Raw genomic sequence first — 16,561 nt, 5'->3', positions numbered from 1 at the left:
GTCGAAGAGTTCGGTGCTTGAGCTCACTGATGACTGCCGATAATAATACCAGCAGAGAAATTCAGAGACGCATCTAGTTAGAAAATCATGCTCACTTCGGACTTCGTAGGACGCTTCGATCGAGCAAAATTCATCGTCGTACGAAGGTCACTAGCTACAAAACTCTGATTAGACCGGTTATCCTCTACGGGCACGAGTCCTGAACCATGCTTGTGGAGGATCAACGTGCATTGGGATCGAACGGGAGGTGTTGCGAACCATCTATGGTATAGTGCGGATGGACGGAACCATGAACTGCATCAGTTGCTCGTCCAAACGGCCACGGGCTGGCGGTTACGGTGGGCCGGGCATATTGTTAGAATGTCGAAGAACAACCCGATTAAAATGGTCCTCGACAGTGATCCGACCGGTACAAGAAGAAGCGGCGCACAGCGAGCAAGATGGATTAATCAAGTTGATGTTCTCCAGTCGGTGTTGAACAGTCGTTCGCACCGCACGCATATAGCTTTTGGCTCCTGGAAATTTTTTCTGGCTACCTAGAGTTTCATTGATTCAAGGCTACCTGAATCACTAACAGTCTTTTTAAAGACTATCAATTAGTCAGCCAAGGCTATACAAAGAGTGATATTAGAGTGACTAAGTGATACAAAGAGTGATATTAGAGTGACTAAGAAATTAATCAGCCTTTTTTAAGGCTAGCTATTCAAAGAACTATTATTCAAACTTCAAAATTCCATTCATTTCAAAAATGCCTGCGTCCAATCGGAAAGGCAACAAGCCTAAGGCTAAAAATAATTCAATACGGAATAAATCACAATCCGTTATTCAACATTTTTCTAATAACATTCACGATCTTATAGAATCTGAATGTAAAAATAAAAGACAACGGACGGATTTCTCTTCCGTTGATCCTATGCCGTCTAACAATATTTACGAGATTCTTCCTGAATCCGATTGTAGCGACATAGAAGAAAATTCTTCAAAAATTCCCAAAATGGACGCTTGTCGTTCTGGGAAGAAACAACAATCTATGCCACCAGTGACGGTGATGATTTCCGACTTCAAAGCATTCCGTACTGAGCTTTCTACTTTTCTCCCGGAAGTAAAAGTCTCATTTCAAATCGGACGAAGAGGAGAATGTCGAGTCTTGGTTGATGGATTGGAAGATTACGAACGTCTTATTCGATATTTGTCCGAGAAACTTCATAAATTTTATTCATATGATATAAAATCAGACAGACCCTTCAAGGCTGTCTTGAAAGGCTTATCAAATGATCAAAGTATTGATGAAATTCAAAATGAAATAAAAGAATTGCTTGGTTTTGCCCCTTCCCAAGTTATACTTATGAAAAAAAAGAGCGAATGGTAGTTCTAAACCACGCTCTGGAATTTCCCATGAACTTTACCTAATACACTTCAATCGAAGTGATGTAAACAATTTGAAAACTTTAGAAAAAGTACGTTTCATTTCCCACATTAAAATTCATTGGGAACATTATAAACGGCATAATCGTATTGCAAACTTAACGCAATGTCGTCGTTGCCAAGGCTTCGGTCATGGAACCAAAAATTGTCATATGGATATACGGTGTTTGAATTGTGGTAAATCGCATTCGAAAGACGTTTGTCCAATGAATGAAACCACTGATAAATTTTCATGTTCAAATTGCGATGGAAATCATAAATCCAATTATTTGAAATGTCCTGTCGGGGAAAAAATTTTAAACGCTCGTTCGCTTAGACAAGTCAAATCAACGACCTTAAATTTACAGAACATACCTGAAAATCAAAAAACCGTTACAAATGCCACGCCTAATTCTTCTAAGGCACCTATTTCTTCGAATTTAAAACAAAAACAGGTACGCCTGCCAATTCGTCTTCTAACGAAAACAATTTATACAGGTAGATCGACCTCGTCATCATCTTCTTCTAATGTCAGTTATGCTGATATATTAGGTAGAAATCTACCACCTATTTCTTCTAATGTAAATAATCAAAACACAGGACCGCCTTGCAGTTCATCTTCTAACGAAAACAATTTATTAATAGGTAGACCGGCCAAATCATCTTCTTCTAATGGCAGTCTACCTACAAATATTCCTTCAATGCCATTCGCTTCTTTAAATGAAGTCGATTTAGGCGATATAACTGAAAATAAAATGATCTACCTACAAGATCAACTTTTTCAAATGATCATCCAAATGAATTCAACTTCATCACTTTTTGAAGCATTTCAAATCGGATGGAAATTTGCAAATAATATTATAATGAATTTAAAATTTAACAGTGATGTTAAATAATTATTTGAATATTTTAAATTGGAATGCTCGATCTTTGAAATCGAGTGAAGATGAATTTTATAATTTTCTCGAAGTTCACAAAATCCATATTGCCATTGTGACAGAAACTTTTCTTAAACCAAATATCAAATTGAAAAGTAATCCACATTATGTGGTTCATCGATTTGACAGGTTTACTGGAATGGATGGTGGAGTTGCCATTTTTGTCCAACGGCAAATTAAACATCGAATTTTACCTTCTTTCAATACTAAAGTTATTGAAAGCTTGGGAATCGAAGTTGAAACCATTCATGGAATTTATTTCATCGCTGGAGCATATTTGCCATTCCAATGCACCAGCGAACAATTAAATTTCTTTGAAGGCGATTTGCAAAAACTCACAAGATATCGACCGAAATTTTTCGTAATAGGGGACTTAAATGCTAAGCATGTCCAGTGGAATTGTAGGCAAAATAACAGTAATGGTAAAATACTTCATAATCCACTCTCAGCTGGTTACTTCACAGTTCTTCATCCCAGTAATCCTACTTGTTTCTCTTCCGTGAAAAACCCGTCTACAATTGATCTGGTTCTAAAAGATCAAAGTCACATTTGTAGTGAACCGATTACACATGCTGACTTTGACTCAGATCATCTTCCTGTAACATTCAGACTTTCCAACGAAGCTATAATTAATCCAATTAGTTCTATATTCAACTATCATAGAGCTAATTGGTTGGATTACAGATCTCACATTGAAAATCACGTGGATCATGAAACTATTTTAGAAAATTCTGCGGACATCGACACAGCAATTGATAATTTGAATCATTACATTATCGAAGCTAGAAATCTTTCAGTTCCCAAAGCTCCAACTAAATTAAATTCTCCTATCATCGATGACAATCTTCAACTGCTCATTCGGTTGAAGAATGTTCGTCAACGACAATATCAACGTTCTCGTGATCCTGCTATGAAAAACATAGTTAAGGATTTACAAAAAGAAATTAAACATAGATTTACTCTTTGCGAAATGAAAATTTCGCTAATGAAGTTGAACAAATTAAACCATATTCTAAACCTTTCTGGAAACTTTCTAAGGTTCTTTGAAAAAATTATCTTGTTGAGAATGATGTCTCATATAAATGAGAATTCATTTTTTTTACCAGAACAGTTTGGATTTCGACATGAACATTCAACTACTCATCAACTTGTCAGAGTAACGAACATGATAAAAGCAAATAAATCTTCTGGGTTATCCACTGGAGTTGCTCTTCTAGACATAGAAAAAGCATTCGACAGTGTTTGGCACAAAGGTTTAATAGCAAAAATGTTTGATTTCCAGTTTCCTATTTATTTGATCAAAATTATTCAAAATTATCGTACTCTTCAGATTAGCTATCAGTATTGTAAATCTGAATTGCTACCCGTACGAGCCGGTGTTCCGCAGGGTTCGAGCGCAGCTCCAATCTTGTATAATATTTTCACTTCTGATCTTCCAAATCTACCCGATGGTTGTCAGAAATCGTTATTCTGTAACGACACAAGTCTGTTAGCCACAGAAAGAAATCTAAGAGTGATCTGCAGTCGCCTACAAAGAAGTTTAAATATTTTCAGTGATTATCTGTCAAAATGGAAAATTAAACCAAATGCAGCAAAAACGCAATTAATTATCTTTCCTCATAAGCCAAGAGCTTCTTTTCTTAAACCAAACAATAATCACATTCTCAAATTGAATGGCTTGGAATTGATATGGTCTGATCAAGCTAAATACTTAGGTTTAACGTATGACAAAAAACTCACTTTCAAGGATCACATTGAAGGAATCCAGGCAAAGTGTGATAAATATATTAAATGTTTATATCCTCTTATAAACAGAAATTCTAAGCTCTGTCTAAAAAACAAATTGTTAATTTATAAACAAATTTTCAGACCAGCCATGCTTTATGCAGTATCAATTTGGTCAAGTTGTTGTTCCACCAGGAAGAAAACGCTTCAAAGGATTCAAAATAAAATTCTGAAAATTATTTTGAAGCGTCCTCCCTGGTTTAGCACAAATGAGTTACACAAACTCACAAATATAGAACCATTAGATGTAATGTCACATAATATTATAAGCAAATTATAGTTATTATATATTATAGTTAGTAAGTTAGTATATAAGTTCCTTTTCCCCATTACACAATACAAGTAGGCTTAGAATTTTCCCTACACAAAAATCTCAGAATTGCGGAAGCAAATAATGTCCTCATGGTAATAACTAAATCATATATATATATATATATATATATATATATATATATATATATATATATATATATATATATATATATATATATATATATATATATATATATATATATATATATATATATATATATATATATATATATATATATATATATATATATATATATATATATATATATAATAGGGCTGAAAAATCACCACTTGTGGCCGAACACCCAATTTAAATCTTAATAATTTAATTTTATCTCATATTCCAATAAATAGTCATTTAAAAAAAAAAGTTGATGTTCTGGAAAATTCCATTTCATGTTAAATAACTATAATACGTTTTACATTTCACATCAAGTGAATACCTTTTACATTGGTATTTGTGGATTAGTAGAAAATAATCTTTGAACAAGGTAGAGCTGCGAAACTCTTTTGAAGCGGTGTAACTCCAAAGTAATGCAGTTAAATAGACGAAAACGGCACTGACGTATTTATGCGGATATTTTTTGTTCGTTCTACGTGCAGCATAAAAACAGCAGCGAAAGTCTGTTTTCCCAATTTGTGTTTTTCCGTGTGGATTTGCGAAGTTATGGGTGTTGTGTACTATAAAGATCGTATTCCCCGCACAAAAAAAGTTCTCAGTGTACTAGAGCTGGTATCAACACAATTTTTTTACCATTGTGTATTTGGTACAAAACTTTAAAATTTTGTACAAGAAAGCGTAATATTGAGCTAGTCTTTGAGTTCCTTGCAACCGCCCTCGTCGTGACTACCAAACATTCAAAGGTTAATTGATTTCATTTGTCCAATTTCTTGACAACAGAATAAATCCAGTAACACGCAACTTCCAACATCAGTGGAAAGCCATAGTAACCGTTAATTTGTTTATTTACAAAGATTGATTTATTTTTCGCCTTTCATCTTTTTATGTGGCACTTTCTCGGAACCTTATGAAAATATAGCATTACATGAAAAAAATATATTGAAGTAACTCAATTTTAAATTTTTTTTTGCGACAGCTCGGTGTTTGGTTTTGAATAAATAACTTGCCAGTTCATAATGGATGATATATAAAACGCGTGAGTAATGGAAAGGGTCACCACTAATTAAACAGTCTCGATTCCCCGGAAACCGTCGTAAAGTTTTGACGCTTGTGCTATGTAACTCCACTCATTCCAAACTGCATTCTTCTATTCAGTAAGGGAAAAATCAGGAAGCCGAGGGAAAAACGTCCTGCTACCAAAGCAACACATCAGAATGCCTGAATGGATAGAAGCGAAGCGGGGAAACAGCAGGGTGAGTTGATTGATGATTGGTTGCGAATAAATGCGCCGATTCGAACAGACCAGTGTATTCACAGCCTGCCGTAGAGTCAGCCGCGGTCGCAGCAGCGGAAACAGCATTAGAGGCTGAACAGAGTGTAACGGATCTGGTCAGCTCGTCCGGTGAATCGTCTCCATCGAAGAGTCTCAAGACGGTCGGCAGTACAGCGTGGGATCACCAGTTTCCCATGGAGGAGCTAAAGGATGCCAGCATTCATCACACGGCATTAAAACTAGCCGAGGATATCAAGTCAATGAAAATCTACGGCAGTCTGTATAAGATGGTTCAGGTAAGCTGTTTTCGGGACGTTGTCTAATCGCTCTTGTTTATATATATTATATACCTCAATTTTTATCGTATCCTCAGCCAGGCTAGTGTAGGTTTCAGTATATGCTTAGTTATATTGGAATCGATGCTTAGGTTTGTGTAGCATAACTTTAGTGAATGTAAATCTGTTTGTGAACTCCGATTAATAAGTTTAGTGAGTTTTGGTGAACATTGTTTTTTATTTTTCAACAACTGTTGCTTTCGCTACGCATGTATCAATCAGTTAATTATTTGCGTAGACTTGTAGTTTTTTTCTAGGAAATTTTTAATTTTGATTATTGAGGTTTTAACTTTTTGATTATTCGCCTCTCGGGTTCTACTTACAATTTCTCAACCAAATCAACCTATAAACTCTAAAAATCAGCGCATGTGTTATTTTCGTAGTATATTTTTTGAGTAGAAAAACCTTCGAAGACCGCCATACAATCCGACATTTGTAGAAAAAGTTATTGAAGGAAAACCGGCGCAAGGTCCTAACAATCAGGTATCAGAACTAACGTGCCACTTGAGCCAATTAGCTCAGATTAGACACGAAACAGTGCCAGACAAGTGTGAATACATGCATTAAAACGTGTTGAAGAATATTTGCTCCCTAAGCAAAGTTTCAATTCCTTGTATCGAACTATGACGGTATTTTTTCGTATTGGCGGCGAAATATATCAGTATTTGATTAAAAAACGAGTATAAAAAATAAACCTGTCAGGAAGCTAGTTTCTTCCCATTTTTTTAACATTGCTTTTTGCATACACACTTAGATATTTTTCCCGAATCTCTTTGCCGAGATTTGAACAGCCGAAGGCTCGACAAACAGGAAAATAACTGAAATTCTATTTTTCATTTGACAGATGACTTGCTTTTACCGAGATTTTCGGTTTCGAGAAAACTATACATAACCGAGATCTTCTTCGCTTTTGGCAACAAATTACCGGAATTATCGGTGTTCAAGCATGTTGGCTAATGCCGAGATTTTAAGCAACTAATAAAAATAAAATTTCAAATATAAATTAAACATTCCAGTTTAAACTCGTTATCATTGATTTGTTTATTTCAATATTATGTTGGCTGTTGAGCTAATAGGCTAGGAAATGTAAAATAAGAAAAAAATATGTCCCATGAAGAAAATATTGCCAAACATATACGACGTAGAATGGATGCACGTCCATGTTATTTACAGTAGAGAACACAATTTGATTTTCCGCAGAAAATCATATTCCGGCTACACTGAAAGTAATGGCTCAATAAAACTTTGAATATTTAAAGAAATATATCATAACGGAGTCCAATCAATTTCATGCAGTAGATTAGCGTTGCGAGGATCTTTATCTCGTAAGAATGCTTTGGAGGATTTCTTGTCACGAATAATCGTCGAACATTGAATAAATTTGTTCTTAATATCACGAAACATATTGCTATGCTCGGATTCAATTTTTATTTGCTGCTAATTCCACATATGAACATTTACATCATGGCTACTTTAATGAATCACCGAATTTCGGTTGTCTAAAAGTTTATTACCGAGATTTCGGTAAGTTGATATCATTAATTTACTGATTTTGGCAAAACGGCCAATTGCTGGTAAACACGGCAATTTATAAAACCGAATGTGAGCATAACATTTTGAATTGCCGAGAAATCGGAAATAATAAACCGAGAATTTTATAAAAAGCTATCTTAGCCGAAATTTCAGTAAAATATCGCTGTGCCGTTCGTTTTCAGAATTTTTTTCGCCAAAATGAAAATGAAATTTTAAGTGTGTAGGAATAAATTAAGTCAATATAGTGTAACGGCTCCCTTAGTTATCTCATATACGACAACCATTAGTTAGAGTGAGATTTGCTGTCTCTGTTCGGCTTAAGGGTAAGATGAAAATAGATGCATTCGTTTCGAGTTTTCGGGTCGCTATAACAGCGGTATTGAACAATTTTGGAACTTTTTTTTAGAGCCAAAGTAAAGATATTGTATCTGATTTCGTCACAATTCGTTGATTGAAAGTGATTGAGAGATGACTTTTAGTATAACAGCTCTATCAAATCAAATTTCTTTTACATGATTTATAGATGTGATTTATAAGAATAGCGTAGTTTATTTAGAACCAATACACTTAAATTATTTAAGGAAATAGATATTGTTACTGCACCTTATGTTTATGTGACTCTGAATGTGCATAACCTTAACAAGAACAACATCCCTCGATATGAACTTTCAGAAGCTCGCCTGTTCGCCCGAGGTGGACAAGGATGACATGCGACACACTCTGGAAGCAGCCATAAAATCCAATGGTCTTGAAACGGAAATACGCAATGTTATCTATCACCAGATACGGAATTCATTGAAAAATGACTCCAAACCCACACTGCCATCTAGTGATCCTTTGAACTATCTTCGCCGGGCTGGTATTCAATGGGAGCGGCGCGTTCGTAAATCGCTCAATTCGATGTGTTCCGAATCGAAGGCACAGCTCCAAGGTCAAACGCGCATCGCTACCGATCGGGAGGAAATTCTAGCCAAATGGGACGAGCTTAGTAACTATCAAATTGACCTGACGAACTATCGTCCGGTGTATGCACCGAAAGATCTGCTCGATGTACTTCTCTCCCTGAAAGGCCCCGTTAAACAGGACGAAACAGAGTACAAACGATACTTCCGCTTTTCATCTGAGCAAATCGCCAGCAAACTTAATCTAATTAAATCGTTTTTCAGCTTCCTTCCAAAGTGGGAGTTTGCGCACATTTCTCTTCCGGTGAAAAACCTTTTCGAACTGCGTGTCCATTTCTCAGAACTTCTGCGCAACGACAACAGTAGCGGCTCAGCAGATTGGGCCATCACGTGTCAGAAGATTTTAAAGACGCGACACGCCCCTTTGTGCCAGCAAGCGTTGAAGAAAGGCATTACTCCAGCCCCGATGCGAGGACCACTTTGGGCTTACGTCCTTGGAAGTCAAGTGGAATCACATGTAAGCCTAGTGCATGATCGGATTGTTAGGTTCAGGGTAGTAAGTAGTGGGTACAATGCTATTAATCTGTTTGGTGCCCTTTGGTTTTCCCACAGCATATCGAACATTGGGAGAGTTTGAAACATATTGTGCTTACCACTGAATCCATTGTGGACAAGCTAGTATTCAAAGATGTGCAACTGACGGCCACTAATGATGATCGATATTTCGTGTTTGAAGATGTTCTTTATCAAGTATTATTATTTTAGTTCGTTTCTTTATAACTTATTATTATTAGCGATTTTTCATTCCACAGATCATGCTTTGTTTTAGTCGAGATGCTGAAATTGGTCAAATGATACAAACAGAATACAGCAACTCAGCAAAATTAAAACAATACGAAGGTCCGGCTTGCGGTTTTGTACCTTTCCACGGAATATGTATGCTGGCGGCCCCGTTTTGCTATCTCTACGATAACCCAGTGTCGCTATATTTCACGTTTCGAGCATTCTACATTCGCTACTGCCATAGATTGACGACGATCAACACCAATTCCCAGGGGATTATAAGCTTATGTCTACTTTTTGAGAAACTACTTCAGACTCACGAGCCGCAACTTTGGTCACATTTTCGAGAACTGCAAATTCAACCGTAATTCAAACGTTATCTTTTGCATTGTGTTTGTTGGTATTACATTTTGCTACATTTTACAGTATTCGTGTTGTGTTTAAGTGGCTTATGCGTGCCTTCAGTGGTCACCTTCCTCCGGAGCAACTGCTTATCTTATGGGACTTAATTCTGGGCTATGACAGCTTAGAAATTTTGTCGCTCCTGGCGTTAATAATTATGAGTTTCCGGCGAGAAAGCTTGATGCAGGTAGTTACACTGGAGAACATTGAAGCCATTTTGTCGGATCTCTCTTCTATTAAAGTCCTGCCGTTAATACAACTTACACTATCGCGCGACTGAGTGCTGCGGAACTTTTTCATGCTTGAGAACGATTGATATCCAATGGAAAATTCATTGATGCAATGAGCAGTTGTAGTAGTGCAAAATCTGCAGGATTCAAATTATTAGTAGTTGGTTTTGGCAAGAAATAGCACTTTTTCATACTTTACAGATCTGTTTTGATTAACATTGTATTTCGTACGAATTATATCTTGGATTCTTAAACTTCAACAGTGTCATTTAAAATCCCTACAGTTTTAACATAGAATCAGGTTCAAAAAAATGAAAAAGTTCCATATTCGTTCATTCATCAACCAAAAGCAAATAATCAATGGTACAATATACAGAAATATACAATAATGTGTTCTATTTCTTTTCTTAATAGAAATAAGATAAAAATCCACTTTGGCAGGCATCGGTTTACATGCAAAGGAGTTTCCCTGTGGCCCTTATTACGGGTATCACTACACGGTGAAAACCAAGTGAAGTGATTTTTACCTTATTATCGGTATCACTTCACGGTGAAAACTAAGTGAAGTGAATGAAGGTCATTATAACGAAAGTCACTTCAGAGAAAAAAGTAATTACTTAGATGAGCTTGTGTTTATTACGAACATCAAATCACCAAAATTTTGTTGGACAAAATAATTTTTTTTCACTACAGTGATTATTTTTTTGACCGTGACACTGGTAATAGGTAAAATCAAGTGAAGTGACATGTGAGTGAAGTGAAAGTGGAAGTGGAAGTGAGAACAGTAATAAGGGCCTGTATTTCGTTTGCACATTCAAATATTCACTATATCTAGAAATCAGATTAGATCAGGATTCAGGAACTGTTAGTTCCATTTCGTATACAGAGCAAACCCAAGCAACCAAAAGTTAAACAATCACTTAAAACATCCACTTTCTTGCTGCTTAAAAGTACACGCGGAGCTTTTGAGAACTTGAAAGTACATAACAAGTTCTGTGTGAACTTTCTCGCAGCTTAAGAAAACACGGGGCAATTTTCGACTGCTGGGAAGTACAGAACAAGTTCCGAGTGACCTTTTCCGTTGCTTAATACCGTTTTCGTTTATTGATCAGAGCAGCCCGAAAGCTGACCTAGAGTCGCCCAAACAACGTTTGATATGTTTGTTTTAGCAACCTGAGGTCGCTCTAGATCGTACTCCAATCGCGTAGTTTCGCTCTGAAAATTTTCTCGGGTCGCACCACGCATCCATGCTAGTTTGTTTATTTTTTTCATGAGTTGTTGTTTAGGGCGCGTACCACGTGTTCGTTTTACTCGGAGTCAGAGTCGCCCTCGTCTAGGTTCAAAAACGAAAACGGTATAAGAGTTCGAGGAACTTCTGGCTATTCGAAAGTAGCTGAGTAATGCATTCTAAAAGCTGTTTAGAAGTTCGTTCGGTTGTGTTGCGTGAATTTTCCACATTTCAGCTGCTCAATGATACTGATATAATAAGAAAGATTTTGTTGGTATTATTTATGCAAATCTGCTTTGAACTGTAATATTTGTATATACAACTAATCGTTCTAATGAAAATTGTCTTTACCAACTTTCCTCAGATTCTAGTGAGAATTCCAGATTCAAAAAATTTCCTAAATTTAGCAGGAATCGACACTCTGATAAGATTGTGCTGATTATATGTCATTATTGTGGGTTTCATCCTAATCGAATAGTTGATGCGCCTATAAGATTGGACAAGAAAAAAATATTCACGTCCACGCTCAGAAAAAATTACCATAGTGAACAAAATGTTCCTTTTTTCCTCAATAAAATCTGTTTGAAAAGCTTGTAAATGAAACGAAAACATTTATTGAATTTTTTCTTCAAGTTCTACTGCAAAATAATCCTGCAAATTTTACATTAGTTTATAATCATGTTTCTATTGTTCTCCGCAAATGTAAGAATCACTACTGGAGCGGGCTAAACTGGGGACTACCAATTTTTCGGCTTGAAGCTGAGCTTCGACAACCAGGAAGAGCTGGAATCCTCGATGCCTTCAAGTTTCTCGGAACCTTGTGCTTCATTGATACCGGCTTCTTTTAATTGTTCGATCAATTTTTGACGAAAAATTACCTTATGTGGACGCTTGTCTATTTGTGACTCGAGTTGGCCTTCAATTTTGGCGATGGCTTCGTTGTAGGTCAATCCGTACCACTCAATCTCCTCTGGGGTGTACTGAGACAGATAACATGAATACTCATCTAGTATTGCCTTCTGTTTTTCGGGTTGTGAAGCGTGTTTTGGACATCCAGCAAGTAGATCTACCAGAACCATCTTTTTCAGTTTAATGGCGAGCATGGAGCGTAGGTCACAAGCTGGTGTTTTCAGTAAATAGTGATCGAAGCCGTGATTATCGTGAATTTGGTCTAAAGTGCGATCTGTCACTGTTACGGCCATATGTTCATTGAGAATTTGGCTGTGTACAACCGAACGCTTTAGAACAGGCACCCAGAAGTGAGGCACTCGCCTTTTGTAAGGATTGCGTTTTTGAAATCCTTTCACGATTGCCTCGCCTCCCCATATGCCTTTGTGAGCTTCTGGAGGGACGATTAATGGCAGTGGTACATTCTGTATTGGAGTTACTAATCCAGTGACATCTTCTCGTTGAAACATTCCTGTTCAAAATATTTTCTACAATAAACAACATATACGTCACAGTGTAATGCTTACATACCATCTTTAGGCACATAATGGACAGCCGCAGGTTGTCTATGCTTCCATTCATCCCAAAATTTTTTATACGCTAATGGTAATTGAGCTCCTAGTCCTTCCGTAAATTTTTTAGATTTGCGCAGCCCGTAGAGCAAATTGGCTCCCTAAAAACATTCATAAGCTTATCGAAACAAACATAGAAAGTCATCACAGATTTGGATGACGAAACCAGCAAAATAGATTACGGAACGGAGTTGGACTCGTTAACTATTCGTTCTGAATCCTCTAGTTCAGTAAATAGGATACCTGTGGAGTGGCTGATGCCATCGAATGCGGATGATAAATTATATAATGAAGCTTTTGCTGGTTGATTTGGTGCTAGTTTCCCACAAAATCGCTCGTGTCCAGTTAAAAGTTGAAAAAATATTATGTTGAATGGAATTGACGTTTCCTAATTGCACACATACACAATGAAATGACAATAATAGAAAAACGATGACGTTTCCAACTCTCTTATCTTATAGGGCTGCGTTCACAAATTGTTTTTTATACATGTTGCAATACTTTTGAAGGCACATATTGTCGCTGCAGCACTAATCTGCAATTCGCTGGACAGTCCAGCGCAGCGACGTTGCCGAGCGACGTCAGTTGAACTGCCATTTCCTATACATCAACTGATAGAATCATGTTACTTTATACATATTTTGTTGTCTTGTTTATGAACCACGTGCTTCAACATAAATGAATACATTGTCTTGCCTCCACTATCGAAGCACATAACGATGGAATATTACTTTCTGTATGCGCTTAAAGTTGATAATGTATGTTTGGGAATCAATGGGTTTGACACTGAACGTTACAAGGGAGTGAATTTTCGTGCAATTATGAATGATTAATATATCGCATGGCAGTCTACATACCATTGGGGCACGGTGAACTTCGCTGGAGCAGCATAATCAGGCGAGAGAGACGTCGCTTTCGATTTTTATCTGCATGCACAATATTCGGAATTATGCGCGAATGTTAGTTTCCCTGATGGCAGTACTTTAATTTGCCAAACTTTCTCAATTCCAGGAACTATTACATCAATTAAATTATCTTGGGATGTGATTATATTCATTTAAGAAAGCAACTCAATTCAACAAAGCGTCGTACATTTACTCTTTATATGGTTGATGTCGTTCCATGTGTAGATGGTCGGGTAAGTATTTTTTAAAGCCCGAAAAAAAATTTCCCATCCCCGGCCCACTCAGAGAATAATTTTTTTCAAACCCGACCCCGACCAAAATTTTGAACCGAACACCCATACCCCAGAAAAATAAAAAAAAAACGCCACTCGTACCCGCCCTGAACCCGAAAATTCACTTCTATTTTATACTGAAATAATATAATAATTCTTGCAAATACATTTTTTTTAATAACTTTATTGGAATATGAGTTTAAATTAAATTATTAAGATTTAAATTGGGTGTTCAGCCACAAGTGGTGACTTTTCAGCCCTATTATATATATATATATATATATATATATATATATATATATATATATATATATATATATATATATATATATATATATATATATATATATATACATATATATATATATATATATATATATATATATATATATATATATATATATATATATATATATATATATATATATATATATATATATATATATATATATATATATATATATATATGATTTGGTTATTACCATTAGGACATTATTTGCTTCCGCAGTTCTGAGATTTTTGTGCAGGGAAAATTCTAAACCTACTTGTATTGTGTAATGGGGAAAAGGAACTTATATACTAACTTACTAACTAATACAGAGAGCGAATCGATTCAATTGAAGATTGCATCGATTTTTGTCGGAATTTGCTTATAATATTCTGTGACATTACATCTAATGGTTCTATATTTGTGAGTCTGTGCAACTCATTTGTACTAATCCTTGCAAATACATTTTATTTTTCCTTAATGCAGGGAAGCGATAATATATCCACACGCATCTCTATATTTACGGCACACATCTTTATCTATATAGAGAAATGTTTGACAGCTTAGCAATAAATTCTATCTGTCACGTTTTCATAAGCGATTATTTTTCTCTGTTTCATAGTTCGCAATTAAAATTCTGACTGATAAGGTTGTTTAAAATATTTCATCAAGTCGATTTGTTCGTTTATGCACACCATCAATGATTATCATTTAAACACCGAGTGATTTTTACAGATGATACGTGACTATTTTAATCTCGAAAGAATGCTTTTTGAGATTTCTGGAAATTTTTATCTATACATATACGACAGATTTTTAATCGTATCATATTCAGTTACATTTCAGGAACAAACCCGGATTGGTTGTCCAAAGTATAAAGAACCGATTTTGCAAAAGTAGTCAGCACATAATTTTAGCTACAATGATTGAAATCGTTGTTTAATGTAATGTATTTTTTTTTAAATTTCTGTACAATTTTGTAAACATAGGACCTTGTAGTCTTCGTGTTTTCAAGAACAGGTTATTTGAAACAAACAGACAACAGGCATCTATTTTAATATGTAGATTCTGTAGATGTAAATGATTGTGCTTGTCTAAAATGCCTGTTACATCCTTAATTTCTTCAAATGTGTAATTTCGAACGGAATATTAAAATCATATTATCATACATGGAAACAATCCAATTTTTGCATGTTTTAAAGAACAAAAGTACAATCCTATAAACGAAGTGCTTTCAGATAAATAAATTGGTATTGTTCAGTTGTATCAACAGCTTACCAATGTTTGAGCAAAAGTTCTTTGAGAGGTATGCTGATACATGAAAGCGATCATAATGTGTACTTATTTAATTTTGTCCAAATTAACAGCAGTTCTTTTAGCTTCGGGGAGCTTGATGATGTATGCTTTGGTGATCTTCACAATGAGACTACGTAATCGTAATCTAATCGGAAAGTGAGCGTCCGTGTTTGTTATTCATAAAATTCCAAATGCTCCAACTACACAGCAAATACATAATTAATTATTAGCGCTGTGGGATATTATTAATTACTAATATACAAATAGAAGGTTGCTTCACTCGAACTACGAAATCCATGAAAAAAGCGCAAGTTGACTAATCAATAATTTTTCTCACCATAAATCCATCCAAAAATGCCTTACTACTTAAATAGTTAACAGGAATGCGATAGCTTCATGATATTTTTGAACTATAAATTAATAATCAACAACGATATTGTTTTACGAGTTGTCATAGCTAGTAACCATGAAACACAAGCGATGGTGGTTATAGCAAATACAAATAATAATACCCCTAAGTCCCATACAAACGAACCGCCAATGTTTGGTTCACAGCGTGAGCAAGTAAGCCTAGCAAATTACCCTTTCATTGCGATAGTTTGAAAATGTGGAAAGAGATCGTTTCTGGCAACGCTTTATGCTAGTTGCTACGCCGTAAAACAAGTTTGTTTGTTTATGTTTTCCGTTGCTGTATTGCAATAAATTCAAAGGTAATCGATGGATGAAGAATTGCGATATATTTTGGCTGTGATGGGACTTTATTTCATAAACGGGCCTTGGTGTGGAACATGGGTACGATTCGTATACGAACCACGGAAACAGCGATTAGTGCTCTACACGAAAAAATAAAAGTTAAAAGAGAAACAGATGCAAGCTATGTATGCGTTTTCCCAATAGTCACTCATCTATGCGTGACCCAGACAAATTGATTTTAGCCCGAACGGTGGCAGACACAGCAGTTTCTTCTCACGATGGATAAACTTATTAATTGAATTATTTTCTATTAGTATTATGACGTAAAGCCACAGACTAACAGACAGGACACTCAAATTAG

General features: G+C 35.7%; 2 protein-coding genes across 5 annotated transcripts; one reads left to right on the top strand and one right to left on the bottom strand.

Annotated features, from left to right (window-relative positions):
• The first annotated feature begins 5,131 nt into the window (after positions 1–5,131).
• LOC131430068 (TBC1 domain family member 19) lies at positions 5,132–10,415 on the top strand. 4 transcript variants are annotated; one of them, XM_058594712.1, is made up of 8 exons: positions 5,132–5,596; positions 5,716–5,813; positions 5,878–6,129; positions 8,374–8,795; positions 8,868–9,159; positions 9,216–9,353; positions 9,416–9,750; positions 9,813–10,415. In XM_058594712.1, exons 1-8 carry the CDS (start codon positions 5,581–5,583, stop codon positions 10,066–10,068), a joined length of 1,809 nt encoding a protein of 602 aa, XP_058450695.1. In that variant the 5' UTR covers positions 5,132–5,580; the 3' UTR covers positions 10,069–10,415. The 4 variants fall into 4 exon arrangements, with proteins under 4 accessions (XP_058450695.1, XP_058450693.1, XP_058450694.1 ...); XM_058594713.1 differs by having other exon boundaries at positions 5,135–5,596; positions 8,868–9,120; XM_058594710.1 differs by having other exon boundaries at positions 8,374–9,159.
• A 1,421-nt stretch (positions 10,416–11,836) lies between these two features.
• On the bottom strand, positions 11,837–13,165 carry LOC131430066 (large ribosomal subunit protein bL28m). The gene is made up of 3 exons (XM_058594708.1): positions 13,010–13,165; positions 12,726–12,867; positions 11,837–12,666 (listed from the first exon to the last, which is right to left on the bottom strand). Exons 1-3 carry the CDS (start codon positions 13,028–13,030, stop codon positions 11,984–11,986), a joined length of 846 nt encoding a protein of 281 aa, XP_058450691.1. The 5' UTR covers positions 13,031–13,165; the 3' UTR covers positions 11,837–11,983.
• Between the last annotated feature and the right edge of the window lie 3,396 nt (positions 13,166–16,561).

The sequence above is a fragment of the Malaya genurostris genome, chromosome 2 (genome assembly GCF_030247185.1).
Source record: "Malaya genurostris strain Urasoe2022 chromosome 2, Malgen_1.1, whole genome shotgun sequence".
NCBI classification, from domain to species: domain Eukaryota; kingdom Metazoa; phylum Arthropoda; class Insecta; order Diptera; family Culicidae; genus Malaya; species Malaya genurostris.
Note: the sequence above shows the minus strand (reverse complement) of the source record. Positions and strands in the feature narration are given on the sequence as shown.